Here is a 25,522-nt window from a genome sequence, read left to right as displayed (position 1 = left end):
AGGCATCTGTGTTGGTCCCATGTTCATATGTGTCCCGATTGCTGAGAAAATGTTTATTTTAAAATATGTAAATGAGCCTCTAGGAGCAACGGGGGCATTGCTGTTACACCCAGAGGCTCAGCTCTCTCTGCAACTGCCATGCCCTCTGCACTTTGATTGACAGGACCAGGCAGTATAAATGTCATCATGTCTGGCCCTGTCAATCAAAGGGTAGAGGGTGCAGAAGTTTCAGAGACAGCTGAGCCTCTAGGTGTAATAGTAACACCCCCTTTAGGCCCATGCACACAACCATATCCATTTTGTGGTACGCAAATCGCGGATCTGCGAAATACAAATGCAGCCGGTGAGCCATCCGCATTTTATTTGTGGACCCATAATTTTCAATGGGTCCGTGGTCAGCATTTTGCAGACATAGTCTATCTTTTTGCACAACAGACATACGGATGCAGAAAGTACATGGATCATTCATTCACAAAGCTAGAACATGTCCTATACTTGTCCACAAAATTAAGTCAATGGGTCTGCAAAAACTGTGGATGCAACACGGACTGCATCTATATTTTGTATTCCTCAATTTTCAGACCACAAAACGGAGACGGTAGTGTGCAGAGGGCTTTGCTCTCAAGTTCTCAACTTTGTTATTCACTGATTCACGTATATGGGTGCCAGCTATTGTTCAGATTCTTTGATGCAGTCTTGGTGTGTCTGTGGCACGTGAATCGTCATGTAAACAGGGTTACCCTGTAAATGCAGCAGATGTACAGATAACACGGGCTTCATAACAGATCCCTGACTTGTAAACTCTCTTATCTTCTCTCTCACTTGTACTCCTTCCATCTCTCCGCATTTCACCTTTTGACCCTCTCTGGATAACCTCAGGTTTTTGTTTTTTTTTAGATGTTTTCAAGAACTGGAGATATTTTTTCTTAACTAATTGGAACTGATAGTGATTGTCTCTCCCCCTCCTTCCATCTCCTCTATAAACAGAGCACCTCCCATCCAGAAAACTGGGAGTTAGTTGCTAGCTGTGAAGTTGACTTCAGTCCCTCCCCTCCTGAGAGTTTTAGAAACCAAAGGCTGGATCTAACCCTAATCACCAACAGTCAAGAACATTTCCCCTTTCCTCCCTTTCCCCTGCTCTCTCATGCTGTCCTCTTTATCTCTATCACAAGCCTTAGACACTTCACTAGTTCCTCATTTCACATTTCAAGGGGACTCTGTGCTCTACCAGTGGGACTGAAGAATACTTGCTCCTTTTGACATTCAGTAAGGTTTGCAGAGTTCACTTATTCCTGCCAGTTGTGCAGAAGTGTGCAGGATCCCAGGCTGTCTACAGCACACTACTCAGGCGCTCACAATGAACAGCAACCTAGCAGAGAAAGAGAGCTGTCCTGATGATCTCAGCCTTCCAGAGGATGAGGTATGTGCCATTTCTGCAAATTCCCCACTATGTTCAGATGCACCAAGATGACCATGTGTGATCATGTCTGGTGTGATGATGGGTATTCAATAAATGGAGAAGAGACCTCCTTGCTTCACATACATGATACAGAATCCGTGTCCATGTTATTTTCCCATTCAGATAACTAATGTTCAGCTCATATAGATACATGTGTATTGTGATATTATGTACTGTATTATATTGCATTGTTCCATACATGTCGCTTTTATGTTATCTATGACTGTACTATATATTTCATATTTGTAGTGTTTGTCATTCTATAACATGATTATTCTCTAATCTCACTCTTTATTACATACAGATATGTGAATTATATATATAGAGAGAGAGAGATTTATACAGTATCACACAGTGTTATTTGGATACATACTATGTATCAGGAATTAGTATATAATAACTTTTTTGTGTGCATTCATTATTTATAGCTTTTGAATCCCAAATCTATGCAGTTGTTTCCAGTCAGATACAAGCCGTCCTTGGAGTTCTGCCATAGTCATTTTTTTACAATTGCGTAACTTTTTCTTAAACATGTTATACACTTTTTTTTTTTCCTCCCTTTTGGCTTTCTCATGCCTTCAGCTGAAATGTTGACTATATATGTCATTGCACTAGTGGGCAGCTAACTCACTAAATGCTTTATGCATTTCTAATCAGTTGTCCTTGTAGCACAGATCCTTCTTATTATGGAGCACCAATTACTTTCTACTTTGTATGTTTTTTTGGTCTAAGACCGTAATTAATCTGGATCTGAAACATATCATGCTGTGCTTAGAAGAAAACTCTGGCTTGTGTACAAGGATAGACTGGAAAGTATGTAGTCTGAATTTCTTCAAACGAGTTCCAGTACCTACTGTAGTTCCCATTTTAGGGTCCATTCATACGTGCGTGGTGTATTGCGGACAAGAATAGGACATCTTCTAATTTTTTGCGGAGCCGCGGCCCGGAAGTTCGGGGCCAAAGCCCGGAAGTTCGGGGCTGCGCTCCAGAAATGCAGATGCGGAGAGCACATAGTGTGCTCTCCACATCCATTCCTGCCCCATTGAGAATGAATGGGTCCGCACCCGTTTCCGATATTGCAGAACGGATGCGGACCCATTTGCGGAGGTGTGAATAGACCCTAAATCTGTAGCTGCTGTGCACTCTCTGGTTGGATGATTTTCTGATCCAGTGGTTTGATCATTTATACCTAGAAATGATCGTGTTACTAGGTGCTCTAGGTGTGCGATATCCCTGTAATCTGCTCCAAGAAGACTTATTTCAAACATGTCATAATTATTACGATGGGGTTGGTTAGGAAAATGATCAATTCAGGAGAGATTAGGCATTTTTTCTATTTTATGACATAGATATTTTTGTTAATTAAGTTTATGATGACAAGTCTGCAGGAAATGTACAATAAAATCTATAATATCTATTTCTATATCTATCTACCTCTAATGGCCTTTTTATACAGCTTGATAGAGCAGACGATCGTCAGGAGGGAAGCAATCCTTCCTGACAATCGCCTGATTGTCAGTGGAGGTGACCACTTCATTTACATGTAGCGATCTCCTCTGCAACATGGGGAGGAGTGATCGCTAAGGCCATTGTCACCCCAAACAGAATCAGAGTGCTGTTTTAACATCATGATCTGCTGCCCAGAAACTATGATTTAGGGGACCTCACCAAGGATCAAATTACCCGATGAACGAGCGTTTTGTTCATTCATTGGGTAATTGGTGGCACCTTTAAATCTGCCCGACTATCGGATAGTGAAAAAGGGGCCTTGACTCTCACTCTGTCTATCTCTCACTCCATCTATCCATTCTTCTATCTATCTCTCTATCTACTATTCAGGATGAGGACCCCACCACTGGTTGCATTACTAAAGCACTGGGCTGGCAAGATGATGGCATTCAGAAGTGTGGCTTTTCAGTTCTCATCCTGTGTGAATACATACAGGACTTTACACTTAAGGTTCCTTGAATACTTATGCGTGGACAGCATCATGGTTAACCTACAAGTGACCCTTTATGAAAGACACAGCAGTCATTTAACTGAAGAAGAACAATGTATTATTATAAGAATAGATACAGATTGTAATACGTTTGCATGAAATTATTGGGCAATACATATTTATAGCCTTCATTTTGCATTATGTCATATTTGGTATTGCACGGATATATGGTTACATTGATTAGTTCCATACATCAGTGTATTCAACTGCATGGTATTTGCATACACTTTGTAATGTACTATGGTTGGTATTTGAGCTGAGATGTTGGGCTTTGCAGTATATGGATCTGTATGTCTGAGTATACAAGTGTGTTGTGTACATTAAAGTCTATGTACACACCTTGTCTATAGAATTACTGTATGTATGTGTGTGTGAACCCCACTTCCACAGCCATACAATGCCATCCCCATGCTGTCTAGGCAGAGACCAATTTAGATTGTGACCCTGTTCAGAGGAGAAGCCTCTCCAGGACTAATGTGATTGTGTTTCCTGCACGTAATAATAATAACTACCATGGTTTTCACATTAGAAATGTATGCATGCTTGTTGCAATTGTCTGTATTATGTATGTATACCTCTTCTCATATGTACAGCGCTATGGAATGAATGGTGCTTTAATAATAAATAATAATAATACAATTGTGTTTGGATACAGCAATCCAAATCTGATTCACTCAACCCTAGTTGGAGCTGTATAAAAGCCTCTTTACAGAGTCTATGATCAGGGCAATTTATCAGGAAGGAGCGTTCCTAGGAATCCTTGTTCCCCATAATTGCCCTGTGTAAAGGTGCCACTGATCACCTGAACGAGCAAATGCTCATGCAACATGTGAAAGCAATGATGTGGACACCAGAATCATTTCTGGGCACCAGATTGTTCTGCCCAGAAACAATAAACCTGTATGAGGACTGTGATCGCTTTTCCGTGTACAGCGGAGGTGATTGCTGCATGTAAATACAACTCTCACCTCCCCTTACTAGAGAATCAACAGTTAGTTTACAATAATTGCCTGCACCATCGGCCCTTGTGAAGAGGCAAAGACCATAGACAACAGCAGTGGACTGGAAGAGAGAAGGGAGACGGCACGTGCACGCTGCATGCGCCATCTCCTCATACAGCTGATCGGCGGGGGTGCCGGGTGTAGGACCCCTGCCAATCTGATATTGATGACCTATTCTGAGGATAGGTTATCAATAGTAAAAGCCCGGACAACCCCATTGTCGGCCAGTTTATCGCTAACGAGCGTTCCCAGGAATGCTCATTAGCGATGATCTGGCAGTGTAATACTGCCTCCGATTACCAACGCTCGTTCATCGGGAAATCGGAATCTTTCAGCATGCTTAAAAATCTGCATTTGCCAGCAACAGATTATGCTGTGTAATCCCGATCTGCTGCCGGCAAACAACTAGGCAGCATGTAATAGCAGCGGTCTCCTCCGCTAACGAGGAGGCGATGTAGTACAGGCTTTAGGCCTCATGCACACGACCATATGTATTATGCGGTCTGAAAAATCCAGATACTGGCCGTGTGCATGCCACATTTATGTAATAGAACTGCCTATTCTTGTCCACAAAATGGACTAAAAGAGGACATGTTCTTTAATTTGCAGAACGGCCACATGGATGCGGACAGCATGCAGATGACATCTCTGTGTGTCTGCATTTTTTTACAAACCCAGAGAATTAAATGCATTTTTTTGCGGATTTGACAAAGGACTCAAACAACGGTCATGTGCATGAGGCCTTATATTGTGAGCTTTTTAGAGTATTATGGGTTGTCTTGTAGTCCTCTAAGGCCCCTTTCACACGGGCAAGTATTCCGCGCGGGTGCGATGCGTGAGTTGAACGCATTGCACCTGCACTGAATCCTGACCCATTCATTTCTATGGGGCTGTTCACATGAGTGGTCATTTTCACGCATCACTTATGCGTTGCGTGAAAATCGCAGCATGCTCCTCTTTGTGCGTTGCGGTGCGATAATCCACGCAATGCAGGCCCCATAGAAGTGAATGGGGTTGCGTGAAAATCGCAAGCATCGGCAAGCAAATGCGGATGCGGTGCGATTTTCACGCATGGTTGCTAGGTGACAGTCTATTCACTGTATTATTTTCCCTTATAACATGGTTATAAGGGAAAATAATAGCATTCTGACTACAGAATGCATAGTATAATAGTGCTGGAAGGGTTAAAAAAATAAAAAAGTTAACTCACATTCTCCTCTTGATCGCGTAGTTCCCGGTCTCTTTACTTCTTGAATGATGAGCTGTGGGCTAAAGGACCTGTGGTGACGTCAGATCACATGCTCCACCACCATGGTGATGGACCATGTGATTGGAGCATGTGATCTGACGTCACCACAGGTCATTTAGCCCACAGCTAGTAAAGAACAGACCGGGAACTACGCGATCAAGAGGAGAAGGTGAGTTAACTTTTTAATTTTTTTTAACCCTTCCAGCACTATTATACTATGCATTCTGTAGTCAGAATGCTATTATTTTCCCTTATAACCATGTTATAAGGGAAAATAATACAATCTACAGAACACCGATCCCAGACCCAAACTTCTGTGAAGAAGTTCGGGTTTGGGTACCAAACATGCGCGATTTTTCTCACGTGAGTGCAAAACGCATTACAATGTTTTGCACTCGCGCGGAAAAATCGCGCATTTTCCCGCAACGCACCCGCCTCTTATCCGGGCAAAAAACATGACGCCCGTGTGAAAGAGGCCTAACAGTGAACATTTATATCTGGACACTGAATAATGTGACCAACTACAGAGGTCTGCACCACAAAAGAAAAAATCATAAGCTATGGCGCTTGACAGTGTACAGTAAAAAAACTAAAACCTTCACCCCAATTGCATTGCCCAAACTTGATGGACAGACCCTTACGGTATATTCAAAATCACATCGATATTACTGTATGTGGAATCTGCTCAGAGCTTAGTGTGGTTGAGTAATTGATTTTGGTACTTGGAGACACTCGCTGATCTATAAAGTGAAATGCTTTTTTACCTCCTGCAAAAACATAACGTGTACATCCCAAGATAAATTCCTTTTGCAATCCAAAGCAATGCTGGCTTCTTATTCACAGCTCCTAGTCAGTTTAGAAACTTTGTTTTGGTTTGAGTCCTGCATGCACTGTTTGCTCTATAGGCTTAGAAAACTTCATATCTGGCTTACATGACCCGTATTTTTTTTGTTCCTGGTACAACAAATGTTATATTGTTTCTCCTGGATTTGTGTGTACAGCACATCCTGAATGTAGTAGTTAGAAGAAGAAGAAACTTATTGTCATTGGTAGTTATATAATAAAACTTCATTTTGGTAGCCCAGCCCTAAGAGCTCCAAGCTGCTGCGTCTATGTGTGCTGTCATCTGGAGAAGTCTGGGAATTCTAAATTCCCTATCAGAATGTCTTTTTAGAGTGTGGGTGGAAACCCATACAAACTCCATGCAGATGTTGTCCTTGTTTGGATTGGAGCCCAGCTCTACAAGACACCAGTACTAACTACTCACCCAGTGATCTAGACTTAAGGTGCACTCAGACTGAACACTGACTAACCATTTTACTTTTTAATGTAACCTTCTCAGGGTCATGTATGAAGACTGGCATAGTCTGGCAGGAGGAGTTTTTTGTATTCCTCAACATGATTCATGCCTGCTGGGATGCAACCTTCTCAGGGTCATTAATGAAGACTGGCATAGTCTGGCAGGAGGAGTTTTTTGTATTCCTCAACATGATTCATGCCTGCTGGGATGCAACCTTCTCAGGGTCATTAATGAAGACTGGCATAGTCTGGCAGGAGGAGTTTTTTGTATTCCTCAACACGATTCATGCCTGCTGGGATGTAACCTTCTCAGGGTCATGTATGAAGACTGGAATACTCTGGCAGGGGGAGCCTAATGTGTTCCTCAACATGATTCATGCCTGCTGGGATGTAACCTTCTCAGGGTCATGTATGAAGACTGGCATACTCTGGTAGAGGGAGTCTAATGTATTCCTCAACATGATTCATGCCTGCTGGGATGCTTCCAACTCTATTGAACACTTTTCAAGCTGGAATAATGACAAATGATGTTTGGTAAATAAGTATGACTTAAAAGCCATGGGCACTTTTACAGAAAATTTAATATATTCATTTATTAAGTGAAATGTGATGGGACCTTCATATGGCTTATTTTTAGTGCAGTATACCACAGTTTATCACAATCACCCCAGATAGCATGTGTAATTGTATTCCTACACTGAGGTGTAGCTGGGATGGGGGGCTAACAGGACAAATGCTTCAGCTTCTGAGTGCCAGTGGATGTGTAATGTTAGATCAGGCATCTATGTACACGTTCTGTTTTAAGATGTTAGCCCCATTCACACGTCAGTGTTCGGTCAGTGATTTCCATCAGTGATTTTGAGACAAAACCAGGTGCGGCTCTAAACACAGAACAGGAGCAGATCTTTCCCTTACCCTAAGTTCACACCTGAGCATTTTACAGCGCGTTCAAACGCGCTGTAAAACGCTCAACACGTGAAAACTAATGCTTCCCTATGGCCCTGGTTCACACTTGAGCGTTTTACAGCGAGTTTGAACGCGCTGTAAAATGCCCGACGCATAAACAATTTCTTGAGCTTTTTTTGGGGCGTTTGCCGCGCGTTTTGGCCCATAGACTCATTGGACAGCACTGCAGTCAATCACACAAACGCGCGTTTACTATTGCAAAAAACGCGCATAAAAACGCGCGACAAATACGCGCGTAAAACGCGCGTCTCAGAAACGCTCAGGTGTGAACCCAGAGTTATACCTTTTATGTCTGTGGAGGGTCCGATTCTGGTTTTGTCTTACAATCACTGACCAAAACACTGACATGTGAATGGGGCATATTTCACATCACGATTTATGCCTCTGCTTGACGTACACGTTAGGGCTCTTTCACACCTGCGTTCTTTTCTTCCGGCATAGAGTTCCGTCGTCGGGGCTCTGTGCCAGAAGAATCCTGATCAGGATTATCCCCATGCATTCTGAATGGAGTGAAATCCGTTCAGGATGCATCAGGATGTCTTCATTTCCGGAACGGAACGTTTTTGGGCCGGAGAAAATACCGCAGCATGCTGCGCTTTTTGCTCCGGCCAAAAATCCGGAAGACTTGCCGCAAGGCTGGATCCGGAATTAATGCCCATTGAAAGGCATTGATCCTGATCCGGCCTTAAGCTAAACGTCGTTTCGGCGCATTGCCGGATACGACGTTTAGCTTTTTCTGAATGGTTACCATGGCTGCCGGGACGCTAAAGTCCTGGCAGCCATGGTAAAGTGTAGCCGGGAGCGGGGGAGCAGCATACTTACCGTCCGTGCGGCTCCCGGGGCGCTCCAGAGTGACGTCAGGGCGCCCCACACGCATGGATCACGTGATCGCATGGCACGTCATCCATGCGCATGGGGCACTCTGACGTCACTCTGGAGCGCCCCGGGAGCCGCGCAGACTGTAAGTATACCGCTCCCCGCTCCTACTATGGCAACCAGGACTTTAGCGTCCTGGCTGCCATAGTAACACTGAAAGCATTTTGAAGACGGATCCGTCTTCAAATGCTTTCAGTACACTTGCGTTTTTCCGGATCCGGCGTGTAATTCCGGCATATGGAGTACACGCCGGATCCGGACAACGCAAGTGTGAAAGAGGCCTAAGAAAGAAAGGATACAAAAACGCAGCACACCAAGTTCTTGTATCCTGCGCAGTCCGGTAGAAAAAGTATACTTTTTTGTTGTGTTTTTTTTTTACAATGGAACTCTAACAGGGAACTGATGCATCATATTTTTTCATCAAGATTTTTTCATACGTTAAACGGACAGGAACAACGTGATGTGAACCCACCCCAATCCAAAGTATAAAAAAGATGGAGGCAGCACCTTTGGTAGATCAGTTACTGTATTAAGGATGTTCTCACTTTGCTAATCTACCAAGGGTGCTGCCTCCATCTTTTTACATTTTGATTTGCAAGTTTTATCACAATTATGCATTACAATTTATGGAAACATGTCAGAGCAGTGAGCCTTCAGATTAGCAGCTTTTGACGACATTAGAGACATAGACTGGTCGAGACAGTAGAAAACCATAGCTTTGAGTAACAGCTATTCTTCCTGATTCCCCCTATACACTTACAAGATTAGCCAAGTGTGCCTGTGTTCTGAATGTGGAGTGGGGAGAAAGCAACTGCTGGACACCTCTGGTGGCAACTTATCTCCCCAAGGGCAAACGGATCAGACATGTTCAAAGTCAACTTCCCAATCCTTCTCACTCCCAACATCTGCTGCTGGGGCTGGGTCAGGAGGCTATACATATAATATGGTTGGCCAGTCAGCGGGTTCGGTAACAATAATCTAATGTCTATGGTCAACATTAGTTTACATAATATCAGCAGACCAAAATTTCCTAGAAATATTTTATTTTATTTGTAAGGCAAAATTCAGTTATAACTGATATAGTAGACTGATACATGTATTATGCTTATTACGAAGTACAAGAATGGCTTATGCCATCCGTTACATGTTTTTAGCTAGGACACTACCATTAAAGAAAGTTTTACTTGTGGTATGGCTCCTTTGCCTTAATTTGTACAGGACATTTCACCCTAATACTGCTGAGATGCTGTAGCTTCATATACCTCCATAAATCAATAAGGATTTGTGACATAACCTTGGCCTTCTATTTGCAACTATGATTTCTGTTTCATACTTCTCCATCAAAGCCGAAATTCTGGCTCCATGTGTGGATCCTAGCCTCATACCTGCTGTTTCACAACTGTGCCTCACAGACATTCCGTCATGACATCATACGCAAGTAAGATCAAACCAGCAACCATGAGATCCTTCCAGGGGCGTTTCTAAAGGCTCATGGGCCCTGGTGCAAGAGTTCAACTTGGGCCACCCTTCCCTCAGTGCTGTTGGCCAGGGGCAGGAAAGCACATAGCCTTCGTGCTGCCTGAGGAAAAAATTTAAACACCGCCCCCACCATGCCAAATTCTTGATCTAACCCCTTCCCTCCAGCCAGAGGTGTAAGTTGACTAGCATGCACTTTCTATAATACCAGTGTCTTATGTGGCACAAGGGTCTTTGGGCCCCCTCAGGTTTCTTGGCCCGGTAGCCACTGCTACCTCTGCACCTCCTATAGCTACGCCCCTGGCTTCTTTGCTATACATGTGACAGCTAGGAGACCTCCATGTCTATGCTTAGGTTTCCATGCAATTTGCTAGAAGTACAGACAGTTGTGTACCCTGTCTTTACCTATGTGGTGAGTTGTGGTGCTGCCACTATGATTCAATTCATTTTATTTCATTCACTCATTCATTCACCCATCTGTAGAACATCTGACAGTGAAAGAGTATAAAAATACATTTAAATAAGAGATGGTTGGGGTCATTTATCAAACTGGTGTAAAGTAAAACTGGGTTAGTTGCCCATAGCAACCAATCAGATTCCATCTTTCATTTTGGACAGCTCCTTGGGACAATGAAAGGTGGAATCTGATTGGTTGCTATGGTTCCTTATAATGGACCTGCAGGCAATCTTCATGTTGCCTTATTATGCCTCCATGGTGCATCATATTCACCTAGAGGAGACTTATAGACCATACATGCTCCTCTGGAATTCTGGGAAGAAAGGGATGCAAATGAGCTCTTAACAAGCTCTGCCGCTAATGCTACCAGATGTAAGGCAGCTATACTATAAGGCTGGGTTCAGACCTGAGCATTCGCGATGGAGCGCTCTGTATGCGCGATTGTACGGGCGTTTGCAAACGCGCATACAGAGACAAGCGAACGCCCATTGTCGCGCGTTCCAGCTGAAGTCTATGTACTGGAACGCGCGACAAGACGCCCCAAAGAAGCTCATGTACTTCTTGGGGCGTCGCGCTGTAAAACGCTCAGGTTAGAACCATGCCCATAGGAAATCATTGGTTCTTGCCTGTTGAGCGTTTTACAGCGCGTAGGAACGCTCAGGTGTGAACCCAGCCTAAGTGTCACGAATACAGGGGAGGGACACAGAATTAGGCCTCAAGGCTTGGGAGAGGAAAAAGGTCACCTCCTAGGAAGCCCCTCAACCTGGCCCTGACTCCTGTCAGTATGTATAGACCCTGAAGGTGGGAAAATACATACGCCGGAACCTAGACTCAGGTAGGTAGTGGCAGAAGATGAGAATACCTCCAAACTGTGATGGTACATGACAGAATTTGTATCTGTATAAACTGTCTCCACACAAAGGTATACTGGGGGTCTGGTAAAATATGTGTTTGCTCATATTTCCTTTATCTAATATTGTGTCTGAAGGTTAGAAACCATACAACTAAAGACTAATGATAGAAGAACAAATGTAAGGGGGGGCATATACTTTTTCTTTTTGCGGTTGTATTTCAGGACTGAACCTAGAATGCTACTGATAGATTTCTGAAGTATGCATATGAGAATGTAGCACAGTCACGTGCTTCTCTAAGTGGAATTTGCTTTGGAGAATCCTTCTAACAAAGGAGTGTTCGTCTATGCTTTTATGAATAGAGGTATTTAACAAACATGGGTTCATTAGTGCTGCCCCCCGGCCTGGCCGATTAGGTTGTCTTGTAAAATCTAAAAGAAAAGAAAAACAATTAAAAAACAAAAATTTCATGTTTGTGGTTTACAAACACAGGATCGTTTTATCTTTAAGATGCATGAATATACTGTATATGTCATTGAATATGGAGTAAGTGTATTAAAATAGTCACTGTAATGTGATAAATGTGATGCAGGCATGCCACATTTCTCCTTCCTTTGCCACTTTACGATTGGTGTAAAATTTGGCATATTATACTGCCCCTAGCCACACCTCTCATTATACTATTTACTAAACTGTTTAGGTAAAAATTGTATAATAACTTTGGTGATCAGAATGTACAGTACTCTACATTTTAATGCATTTTTGCAACAGAGTTGTGGTGAATTTTAGTAAATCCGCCCATTGTCCTCTATTTTCTTCAGTGCTGGATCTACAGCATGATGGCCAAATTGCTAGACTGAACCAGACCCAAAGACCACAATAAAATAAAATAAATCCTGGATGTCAGCAGCCCGCCTTTACTAGGCAAAAAAATAAATCATACCTGCCGCTCCAGTCCATCTCCTGATCCGCAACTTATTTAGTTCTTCTGATATAGACATGGTCACCTGCTCTGTTGCAGCCAAGCAATCACTGGCTTCAGCAGTGATGTTTCCACAAGAGACATCACCGCTGCAGCCAGTTGTTGGCTGCAGCAGACCAAGTGACCATGCTGTACTAGAAAATGGATAGAGGATCAGAGCAGTGGGGTACAGGTAAGCTTGATTCTTTCCCTTAATTAAGCAGGCTGCGGGCATCCAGGAAAAATAATGTATTCCCAGAAACACCTTCAAAGGGGTATTACCATCTGAGACATTAATGGCATACGAAAAGTGTCTTATAGGTGATGGTTCCACTTCCAGGACTCCCACCTATTGAGGAAATGGGCTTCCTTGATATACATTTGAGCAGCTACTAGACCTAAAAAAAGCATATTTATGATCATATGGTTCACATAAAATGGCATAGCAGGCTACATGTGGCTCCTGGGCCATAGGCTGTGCAACCCGATATAAAATATAGTTATGGAAAAATGTTCATCACTTCAGCATTGCACCAATCTGGGCTTTATAGCAGACTGGCCACAAAGAAGCATCTTCTCAGTAAACACATATGAAAGTTTGCAACAACAACAAAAAAAAGCCCCTAAAGGAGTCTCAGACTGAGAAACAAGATTCCAAGATTTAACTTTTTGGCTTCAAATCTAATCATTATGTCTGGAGGAAACCAGGAACTGCTCATCACCTGCCAACACCATCCCTACAGTGAAGCATGGTGGTGGCATCATGCTGTGGGGGTGTTTTTTAGTGGTGTTTATTTTAGCACAAGGCGCAACCTAACAAAGTGAAAGGGTCTGAAGACTTTCCGAATGTATTGTATGTCAGTCACCTCCAGATCTATTATCCGTAAAATAACAAGGGATCATGCAAGTATGTGTCCTGAGCCATCTTGTCAAGTTGCAGAGATGATCTATTCACAGATGTGAACCCTTGGCTAACAGGTGCATGCCATGTATTGTGTGATGAGCGGTCTAGCTTTCACCGAGGAAGACAAGTCCAGTGATACATTACAGAATCCTCGAATGTCAGTTGCTGTTTTGCGTCACTTGTGTTTCTTAATATATCTGTACATGACTGTGCTTCACAGATGTATTTACACAGACCAAACAGAATGTGTCTGCCAGTCTGAAAACAGGGCCCGATGTGATTCACGTAAACAATTCCTAATGCTTCTGTTTTCTGGTGAAACATTTGCACTAGGCAGATGAAGCAGATGTAAAGAGATATTCTTTATATGTGGCTCAAGTGCTGCTCTCTGTTTATCCAACAGAAACCACTAATGGGAAGAGTTTATTGCCAAAGACTAGAGGATTAATCCTACAATGAAAACAAAATGCAGTTATAGTGATGGCGGTCTCACCATCAATCTTTCCATTTACAAATGGAAAAGGTAAAGCCATAGTTACTTAAAGTGACCCCCACAGTTACTTAGTGCCCTCCTTTTTATCTTTTCAGCTGCAGATCTGTCAATTTCCAGGCTCTTCTTCTGCCATCCAGGATGGACACACCACTTCTCAGACTACCTGAGAAGAAAAGGGATGCAAATGAGCTCTTAGCAAGCTCTGCCTCTGATGCCACCAGATGTAAGGCAGCTATCCTATAAGTCAATGTTGGACCCTTTACATGGGCCTTGAGACATGACTTGGATATTAAATAAGCCTGCACCTCATCTGTCTACAGCTGTTTCAGGTGATTTCCCCTAATCAGTGCAGAGCAGAGGGTATTGGCTTAACTCGGTGAAAGGGCCTAAGTCAGAATTTGGGGGGTACTATCTCTCCTTGGGGAGAGAGCACCTTAATAGGCGTTAGGAGACTTATAGGCCATACATAGTCATCTGGAATTCTGGGAAGAAAGGGGATGCAAATGAACTCTTAACAAGCTCTGCCGCTAATGCTACCAGATGTAAGGCAGCTATCCTATAAGTGTCACAAATACAGGGGAGGGGATGGACACAGAACTAGACATCAAGGCATGAGAGAGGAAAAGGTCACCTCCTAGGAAGCCCCTAAACCTGGCCCTGACTCCTGTCAGTATGTATAGACCTTGAAGGTGGGGAAATACATACGCCGTAACCTAGACCCTAGGAGCCCTGAAATGCCCTAGGTAGTCGCAGGGGATGAGACTATTGGTTCCTTCCCAGGTGAGCGAACCAGCGTCTCCCTGAGGCCTAGTAACAAGCACAGGAAAACAACCAAATACAAAGAGCAGTACAACTTATCTTATAGAATTTGGATGAGAAGGAACACAGGTAAGCTCCACCCACCAACTCTTCCAAATCCAAGCAGAGAATATCAACTGCATGGTATTAAGTGTGAGACCAAACCAAACTAAGTAGGGAATGCAGTAATGACCGCAGGCTGCACCTGACAAGAGGTGTGGTCATTACCAAGCCACAACACTGAGAATCAAGAGATTGTCAGTTAACCTCACGTGCAGTCCGTCTCTCTAATCTTCTAACCTCTGTCACAGAAGGTACCGTGACAATAAGTCTCGATCCTTTAAATAGGCCTTGAGACATGACTTGGATATTAAATAAGCCAGCACCTCATCTGAGTCATGTCTCAAGGCCTATTTAAAGGGTCGAACATTGGCTTACAGGATAGCTGCCTTACATCTGGCGGCATTAGAGGCAGAGCTTGCTAAGAGCTCATTTGTATCCCTTTCCCTCCCAGAATTCCAGAGGAGCATGTATGGCCTATAAGTCTCCTCACGCCTATTAAGGTGCTGTCTCCCCAAGGAGAGATAGTATTCCCCAAGTCCTTCAAAACATGTAAAGCTAAATTACAAGTAATATATTCTATTATGGATTTTTATAAACACAATTTTGGTGGTTGGTACTGTTGCCTTTGGTTCAAATATAATTGGGCACATTTATTAAGACCGGCATTTTAGATGATGGTCTTAATAAGCCCCTGCGCTGGTGGAGGATTGCCGAAGTTATGTACAAACCGGATTCCCAAAAAGTTGGGACACTATACAAATCGTGAATAAAAACTGAATGCAATGATGTGGAGGTGCCAACTTCTAATATTTTATTCAGAATAGAATATAAATCACGGAACAAAAGTTTAAACTGAGTAAATGTACCATTTTAAGGGAAAAATATGTTGAATCAGAATTTCATGGTGTCAACAAATCCCCAAAAAGTTGGGACATGGCCATTTTCACCACTGTGTGGCATCTCCCCTTCTTCTTACAACACTCAACAGACGTCTGGGGACCGAGGAGACCAGTTTCTCAAGTTTAGAAACAGGAATGCTCCCCCATTCTTGTCCAATACAGGCCTCTAACTGTTCAATCGTCTTGGGCCTTCTTTGTTGCACCTTCCTCTTTATGATGCGCCAAATGTTCTCTATAGGGGAAAGATCTGGACTGCAGACTGGCCATTTCAGTACCCAGATCCTTCTCCTACGCAGCCATGATGTTGTGATTGATGCAGAATGTGGTCTGGCATTATCTTGTTGAAAAATGCAGGGTCTTCCCTGAAAGAGATGACATCTGGATGGGAGCATATGTTGTTCTAGAACCTGAATATATTTTTCTGCATTGATGGTGCCTTTCCAGACATGCAAGCTGCCCATGCCACATGCACTCATGCAACCCCATACCATCAGAGATTCAGGCTTCTGAACTGAGCGTTGATAACAACTTGGATTGTCCTTGTCCTCTTTGGTCCGGATAACATGGCGTCCCAGATTTCCAAAAAGAACTTTGAATCGTGACTCGTCTGACCACAGAACAGTCTTCCATTTTGCCACACTCCATTTTAAATGATCCCTGGCCCAGTGAAAACGCCTGAGCTTGTGGATCTTGCTTAGAAATGGCTTCTTCTTTGCACTGTAGAGTTTCAGCTGGCAACGGCGGATGGCACGGTGGATTGTGTTCACTGACAAGTATTCCTGAGCTGTGATTTCCTTTACAGTAGCATTCCTGTTTGTGGTGCAGTGTCGTTTAAGGGCCCGGAGATCACGGGCATCCAGTATGGTTTTACGGCCTTGACCCTTACGCACAGAGATTGTTCCAGAATCTCTGAATCTTGAGATGATGTTATGCACAGTTGATGATGATAGATGCAAAGTCTTTGCAATTTTTCGCTGGGTAACACCTTTCTGATATTGTTCCACTATCTTTCTGCGCAACATTGTGGGAATTGGTGATCCTCTACCCATCTTGGCTTCTGAGAGACACTGCCACTCTGAGAAGCTCTTTTTATACCCAATCATGTTGCCAATTGACCTAATTAGTGTTAATTGGTCTTCCAGCTCTTCGTTATGCTCAAATTTACTTTTTCCAGCCTCTTATTGCTACTTGTCCCAACTTTTTTGGGGATTTGTTGACACCGTGAAAATTTGAATCAACGTATTTTATCTTTAAAATGATACATTTACTCGGATTAAACGTTTGATCTGTCATCTACGTTCTATTACAAATAAAATATTGACATTTGCCATCTCCACATCATTGCATTCAGTTTTTATTCACAATTTGTTTAGTGTCCCAACTTTTTTGAAATCCGGTTTGTAGAGGCGCTGGCTTCCTAGCTGTCTTACATTTAGACCATTATCTACACCTAAAACAGGTGTAAAAATTATGAATTAGACGGGCCTGCCAGGCAACACCACACCCCCTTTTTTAGACCTAGCGTGAGCAGGGAAGAAGTCGCAGATTCTGCCGCAACCTGGCGTGCCACAGAATCTCCAGTTCGTAAATGACCTCCAATGTTTTTATGTTGTTCCTATATTGTGTGAGCTCCCTATGAGTTCTCCACTTTCCTTCTACACTCCAAAACATATTAATAGACTAACTGCATTGGAAGCTAATTAACTTTAGTGTGTGTTAGGCCTCTTTCACACGTCCATGACAAAAATACTCATGTTTCATGCATGAAGATCTCTGTGAAGGGTCCGTGTATATGGTTTTTGCCCTTTGTGTGTCATCCGTATTCCACCTGCACTGCTAGGCTGAAAAGGGAACTTCCAAAGCATCTCCTACCAATGGTCAGTGAAAACCACTACAAAAATGCTACAAAGCTGTAAAAAGCTCCCCTACAGTACAGAATATAGAGCCTGGCTTCAGAAACACATATGTGCATAGACTTGCATGAGAGTTAGGAACCACCTCTTTGTTTTTCTCGTCAGTGAAGGATACAAATATTTAGATAACTGGATAAATATTAAATCATTGTGTCCGGGTGCACTCCATTACATCAATGCATTGTTTATGCTTTACATCAATATTTATGCTACCAAATTGAAATAAACTGACAAGCTTCATATGAAAACAGATTCTTTTGACTGACTCAAGTAGCAGGCGGGTGGCCATTTTGAACAGATTTATGGCATCATTTTTGCAGCATTAGATAATTCACAGTAAGGGGTGAACTCATCAGATACTAAATACCAGATAAATTAATCATGCTTCCACGCTACTGCTCAGCCAACAGCTGCAAGAATTAACGTTGGGCATTTTGAACTTTAGAGGAGCCTGACATATATGCAGTCATTTGTATTGTAATATATTAGCATGTATGTTCCAAAAATACAGTTTTTTATTTAGCGTGTTATACACTGTACTACTATGTGTTGCAGATGAAATTCAAAACCCGTCTCAGTAAAGTCAGCATGTTAGTTCAAGTGTAGTGAGTAGTGAGGTGGGTTAAATATCTCATTTTTCCACGAGAAATCTGCTTTGTGCATCTGATCCGTATTTTCAGCAGAATCTCCCAAAACACAACGCCTGGAATTTTCCGCAGTGTGTTAAGAGGGTTTAGAAAACCCCATATTTATAAATTTACTACGTCTCACTTTTCAGATTGAGACGGGGGCTACATAATTTAAAGGGGTATAATAAGATTAGAAAAAATAGGAAATACATGGGCTGTATCTTGAATCGCAGTGGTGACCTATTCTGATTCTAGGTCATCAGTATTAAACATTTGGACAACCTCTTTAGTTTAACTGAGACACCATTGCGATTCAAGATATAGCTTATCGGTGGGGGTCCAACTCCTCAAACACCTGGAGAATGCTGCAGCTTCTTCCCAGGCCAGTGACGTCACGTTCATCGGTCACATGGCCTAGGCTGTGGGAGCAGCTCAGTCTCAATCAAATGATATGGGCTGATCTGCAATACTAGGCACAGCCACTATACAATGTACAGCGCTGAAGCTTCCTTTTCAAACAGTTGATCAGTGTGGGTGTCGGGAGTCGGACCTGAGGATAGGATATCAGTATTAAACACTCAGAAGACCCCATAAATGGGGATGAACTGCAATATTGGACATAGCCCATGAACAAGAGTAAGACCTCATGCACATAACCCTATTTACCATCCATATGATATTCGCATTTTTTGCGGAGAGCACACAGACCCATTCATGTCTATGGTTCAACAAAAAAAGCCAGACAGTACACGGATGTCATCTGTATGCTATACACATCCATATGTCTGTTATGCAGATTATATAATGTCCCATTATTGTTCATATTGCAGACAAGAATTCTAGTCATTTCTAGTGAGAAAAATATTAAACGAGAATGAGTAAAATGCTGAGTGCACATGGAAGATATTCGTATTTTGCGGATCTGTGGTTAGTGAACAGTCATACAGTCATGATCATGTACATGGGGTCTAATGCTGATCATAAATTTTATTTCCGTTGAGAGAAAGGGGTAAGTGACTGACCTCAAGCTCGTTTCCAAGAAAAATCTAAGAAAAATGGCGATCAAAACTATGCAAAAAGCTATGGAATGCCCCCCCCCCCCCCCAAATAAATAAAAAAATAAAAATGAATGTGCTGGGTAGCCTTCATTGTAGTATCTCTCAGATCAGGTTAGAAAGTTATCAGAGCAATGAGATGACCTATAGTTGCTCCAGGTTCTCCTGGTGTTGGGGAATTGAGTTTCTTGCTTTGTATGCTGCCAAATTAGCATAGGGAGTCTTATAAGCCAATCAATGCTCCTTCTGGAAATTTAAAAGAGCTCCTATCCAGAAGGACAGAAAATGCCTCTCTAGTGCCTCCTGTTGGATGGCTACCTTGGTCATGGTCTGGCCCTTTAAAACAGGCATTGGTACAACAACTTGGGATGGAAGCCATTAGTGTCGAGCATATTGGACTTCGATCCAAATTTCAGGGAAAATTTGATTCACTGTGAAGCCGAATTTCCTCGTTCTTCATGGTAACAAATCGACTTCCCTGAATTGGCGGTGAAAAAAATACTTACCTCCATTTGAGCACGAAGAGCTGGCCACTGCCACCTTGATTAAAGATCCTCTGCGTGGTGACGTATCACGTCACCACACCAGCTATGCTGGTGACGTAATCACGGGCCGCTCGAGATTTCACATTGGATCTTCAATCAAGATGGCGGTGGCTGGCTCTTTACGATCAAATGGATGAGGGGAAAGTATGATTTTATAATTTTTTTTTATGTTACAATGTAATATTGACGTCAGATGCTGCGATCAGCTATGAACGAGGCATCGGAGAGGTACAATGACCGGGGGGGGGGGGGGGGGGGCGATTGAAATCACCGCTCCTTGTTATTGCACCCACTACTTACAAAGAAATGCGCTTTATGACCAAGTAATTCGTCATGAAGCTAATTTCTTAGTAAAATTTGGCAAAGCAGCCGGATCAAATTTTCCAATAATTCGCTCATCTCTATAAGCCATCACCAGAATCTCTTCCATAAGGTGAAGACGCCCATCAGCAGACATTTTGTTTAAGGGGTTTTGCCCTTCTTCTGTGCAGAGCAGAGTACTGACTGGCTGGGTGAGAGGATTTTCAACACTAGGGGAGTTAAAGGGGTTGTGCAAGAATGAGGGGGTTTTTAGCAAGAGATCAGGTATATGTGGTATATTTGAAACTTATGAAACCCGTCAATAGTCATTTCATGTATAGTACCACCATTCCAGTCTTTTAGTGGCCCAATCTGCAAAGTCAGTAAATGGGAATTCTATTACTTAGATACTTGCGTCATTATTAAATGCTGCTTCATGTCCCAGCGTACTAGTGTTTGTTAGCCCTTCCCCCAGCTTGGAATGTGTTCATCATATCCTGTTTCAATCTTTTAGTGCATATCCAGTTGTACGTCATCTGATTCATTAACTCTTCTCATATTTGAGAGTTTCAATTCTAGACGGTAGTTACTTAGAAATAACAATACTCTCGAGCATGAACAGTGCCCTTTTTGGGACAAAAAATCTAAATATAGCAGAAAAAACATAAGGTATTTTGTAATTGTAGGCAGAAATCAGACCATGTGTTGTGAAGAATAGATTACTAAAGCCAAGCACAACATTCAAGCCTTCTTTCTGTTTTCTTTTATATCATGGTTATATTATATTATACATATCCTACATGCATACTTAGCCTGACACAACTATATATATATTATATATCATTCTTAACCTATGAGCAGCATTGCATCCCAAGACATATCAGTCTGCAGATTTATATCCATAATAGCCAATGTCAACTGACCATTTGGGGCGTTACCCAGAGGCTTTTGGACTTTTATCTGCAGTAATACATTAGTAGTACTTAGCCCCCTTCCCCTTTCTCCCCTGTGGTTACTCAAAGCAGCGCTGTCCCAACAATGTATTTTAGAGCAGCTTTAAAGGGCATCTGTCACCAGCGACCTCCCTGCCCAACTGTTTGCACAGAGACGTAGTTGTGGTTCTCCTGATTAAAACGCTGTTCTTGTTTAGTTGATCCAAGACTCTATTCCTGAGTTATGATACTTTTTCGTAATATGCAAATTAGGCCTTTGGTGCAATGAGGACCTCACCATTGCTCTTGTTTCACCCAAACGACAGCAATGTGTCTATGTAAACGGTGTGATAGGGAGGTCAATGTTGACAGATTCCCTTTAAATGCTGACAGTGGGGGAGTAGGGAATTTAATAAGACAGAGCTCTGGACTCCTTATCTGCAGTACTGTTCATTTATTACCGCAGAATCACAGGTAATAGTCTAAAATTGTTGTAACATATTCCCTTTTAAGAGGCCTACAACCCTCTATCTACAAACTGCACCCTTTATATTTATGCCAGTTGGAGCTACTATCAAAAGTCAGGGACCAAAATGGACGAAGAGGTTAATCTATACGGCTCAGCTTTTAGGAAACAATCTTAATACATTTGTCTAATGGTTCATTGGAAATAGTATGTACAGACTACTCCGGATGCCGTATTTATGAAGATATTCTAAACCTTAAATATGGGATCTAATGCAGCATGCCACAATTTTCTTGCCATGCAAGTTCCAACAGAGGAATGCTCAGTACTCCTAAATATGAGATTGTAAGAATACAGAAGTACAGTTGAGGGCTCAAGCACCGCTATGGCGGATCAACTGCAGCTTTGTACAAAAACAGAGTTGGAATACAGCGGCTTGCATGAGACGTTAACTGGAAACTTATCATGTGCATGATAATTGTAGTCGGTGCAAAAATTTCCAGCACCATCGTTTGCCATAAAAATTTAGTTTTATTGAAGCACTTAACACGGCACACTGCAGGTAATAACGCGTTTCAGGCATCTAGCTGTCTAGCTTAGTAATACTATACCACATTAACTATTTAAAAGAAAAAATTTACTCGCCTCCATACGTGGGGTAATTTCTTGACCAATTAATACAAACCAGAGATAGAAATTAACCAAATGTAGTCTGTCTGTGAAGGTTCTCATTTATCCAGGTCATGGTATATCTGTAAAGAATAAATCAAGGCAACTGGACGTACTGTAGATTTCTTGAAAACGTTTCACTCGTTCTTCCAACAAGCTTTCTCAATTCTGAGTGTAGTCTGCAACAAGGGGAAAGACCATATCTGGCTGTAAACATAATAATATTTGAAGCAGTTTTGCTTGAGTCTGTGCTGGCGTAATTTATCAAACATCATATGTTATTTGATAATTTTGGTGCATCTTTATAGGGGTTTTCCGAGACTTTGCTACTGATGGACCTATTCTCAGGATAGGTGAACAGTATCTGATCAGTGGGGGTCCAACACCTGGGAACCTCGCTGATTAGCTGTTTGAGAAGGCACCTGTGCTCCTGTGAGCCGCCTTCTCTCAGCTTTCCTTAGGCCAAGTGACAACGCGTTCATCGGTCACCTGGCCTAGGCGCAGCTCAAACCCATAGAAGTGAATGAGGCTGAGCTGCAATACCAAGCACAGCCACTATACAATGTACGGAGCTGTGCTTAGTAAGCATGGAGAAGGCCGCAGTGCTCAGAGGTGCACCACTGCCTTCTCAAACAGCTGATCGGAAGGGATCTTTGTCCTTGTCTAGAAATGCTACTCCAGTTTTTTTCCATAAATTGTGTTCAAGGATGGCCACTTGAAGGGCTTATCCCATGATTGATGTAATAAAATGACAAATAAATCAGACATCATATAGTACTTTATAATCTCTTTCTAACAAAGCTAGAACCAGCCCTGAACCTCACATGGATCCAGAGATCTCCCCATTCAATGCTCTGCTAGATTGATATCAAGGTAACAGTTCAGGGGGCACTTCCTTTCTGCTGTACTCCTTCCCTGTAACTTTCACCGTTTCTAACAGAAGATATGGCTGGTGACAGTTAAAGATTTAAACTGAGCGCGTGTGACCAGCTCAATGAGGTGGTCAGAGAGATGAGGTAAAGAACCAACAGTAGGTTGCGCTACACAGATATATTTTATTGAATAACTCAGTGGCTATAGTAAATTTTTAATTACATGCAATTGCAAAAGTATTCAGATCCAGGTTCTGGTTTGAAAAATACTGAATAATTTTTGTGACACAACCCGTTTGAGAATGAAGTCATTATGGACACCATACCATATGTTCATCATGTTTGTCATATCCTGATATAACTTTGCCTTTGTTAGAGGATGAAACCATCTTCCAGTCACATGACACAGGGCCACTTTAGCACATGAAAGGAACAAGTCATCTATTACACAGCTGTAAACTGCAAACAGCACGTACAAAGTAGTATTTGAAGCTGACATCATGTGGTGTAAGCTGTATACAAAGGTCTTCTACGTGACACAGGCCTCTTTGCTAGAAAGTTGTATAAATAACACAAACATATAAGCAGTCTAACGTCATATGGCTTCAGACCAATGTATATTTCATCATGCCATCAAATGTGTATGCTGCTTGCACAGGAAGAGCAAAATAATACAATTGACCATGATAAAAAGAAGAAAAAATGTCCCCATGAGAAAACTTAAAGGGTATGTCCAGGATTTAAAAAGGAATATTGCATTTATAAAACGACTTTCTGCTCGTGGGCTGCATCTGCTCTTGTAGCTTAGGCTACTTTCACACTGGTGTTTCTGAGTCCGCTTGTGAGATCCGTTTCAGGGCTCTCACAAGCGGCCCAAAACGGATCAGTTAAGCCACAATGCATTCTGAGTGGATAAGGATCAGTTCAAAATGCATCAGTTTGGCTGCATTTGGTCTCCGTTGCGTTTTTTAGACGGTCACTAAAACGCAGCTTGCAGCGTTTTGGTAACCGTCTGACTATGCGGAGCCTAACGGATCTGTCTAGCCTTACAATGTAAGTCAATGGGGACGGATCCATTTTTCACTGACACAATATGGTGCAATTGAAAATAAATTCGTCCCCCATTGACTTTCAATATAAGTCAAGACTGATCCGTTTTGACTTAGACTTTTTTTTCATGAATAATGCAAACGGATCCGTTATTAATGGATACAAGCGTTTGCATTATTCATGCTGCTCCGTCTGTGCAGATACAAGACGGATCCGCACAAAACGCGAGTGTGAAAGTAGCCATATCCAAATCCAAGTAACCACTAGACACTGTTTTTGGGGAAATTATATATTTATTATTTTCTAATTTCATGAAAGCCCTTTTAAAGTGGTTTTCCAAAATGGAGGACATTACAAAGAAGTGCTGACCTGTATTTTTGTGAATGAAGCACTTGTTATGAGCAATAACCTTCCTTTGTAGCTGTGCAGTCTCTACCGGGTGTGACTTTTTGACTGTTTTCCTGTTCACTCTGCCCTCCCCCAGCAGAGGGGGTTGAAGGGGTGGTAAAGAGCTAATAACAGGAGAACTAGACATATCTCACTGATAAAACAAATTACAAAGTTTCTTGTGATCACTTGTACTATTGATTTATGCAAAATTGTATGAAAAGTTGCTGACCATTTAAATATTTTGTTAATTTTCCATGTCCCTATCTACCATATTTTTAAAATTATAAGACTCGCCTGACTATAAGAAGCAACCCAGGTTTAGACAATAAAAAAAAGTAGAAAAAAAATATTTTCTACTTAAATCTTATCTTGTGGTTTAATGAACTGGAGGGGTAAATGCCACTATTGTTGTGGTCTAGATCCTGTTAACCTTAGTGTGTCATCTGCTGACCATTGTAACAAACAGCAATGGCTGATGTGGTCACCTCATAAAATGTGCCTATCCAAGTAAAGATGCCTCCTGTCATTGCTCTGTAGTGTGGTGCCATGCTTGTTCTGCTAGATTATTTTTTTTAAGTTTTTTTTTGTTTGTTTGTTTTTTTTACTACCCATGATCATGGTACCATCTCTGGTACCATCACACAGGAGGATAGGGGCTGCTACATACATTCTCCGACTATTCTGATCACCGCCCGGGGGAGCCGGAGCTAGCCCAGATGACCACAGCATCCGAACGGTTCAAAGTCTGTGACCGGCATTACTACCGATCGTGGACAATAGTGTTGAGTGTCTGCTATTTAAAACAGCAGTCACCCAGCAGCCATGGTGCCTGCTGCACATAAATTTACTGTCGGCGGTTGGGAAAGGGTTAACTTCCAAGCCTTCACACTTAGATTCTTCCAAGTGGGAAGAATATGATTTGGCAGAGTGTCCTGGGTATTCCTGATTTA

The 25,522-nt window shown here is 42.3% G+C and overlaps 1 protein-coding gene across 2 annotated transcripts in view; it reads left to right on the top strand.

Annotated features, from left to right (window-relative positions):
• Nucleotides 1–1,070: 1,070 nt before the first annotated feature.
• RBPMS (RNA binding protein, mRNA processing factor) overlaps nucleotides 1,071–25,522 on the top strand; it is a 238,605-nt gene continuing 214,153 nt past the window's right edge. For both annotated transcript variants that reach the window (XM_044304518.1, XM_044304512.1), the window contains exon 1: nucleotides 1,071–1,420. In XM_044304518.1, the coding sequence (XP_044160453.1) occupies nucleotides 1,358–1,420 (63 nt within the window). In that variant the 5' untranslated portion in view covers nucleotides 1,071–1,357. The remainder of the gene's footprint in view (nucleotides 1,421–25,522) is intronic.

Source organism: Bufo gargarizans, chromosome 1 (genome assembly GCF_014858855.1).
Source record: "Bufo gargarizans isolate SCDJY-AF-19 chromosome 1, ASM1485885v1, whole genome shotgun sequence".
In the NCBI taxonomy this organism is placed as follows: Eukaryota; Metazoa; Chordata; class Amphibia; order Anura; family Bufonidae; genus Bufo; species Bufo gargarizans.
The sequence above is the reverse complement of the archived record's forward strand: the minus strand, read 5'-3'. Positions and strand labels throughout refer to the sequence as shown.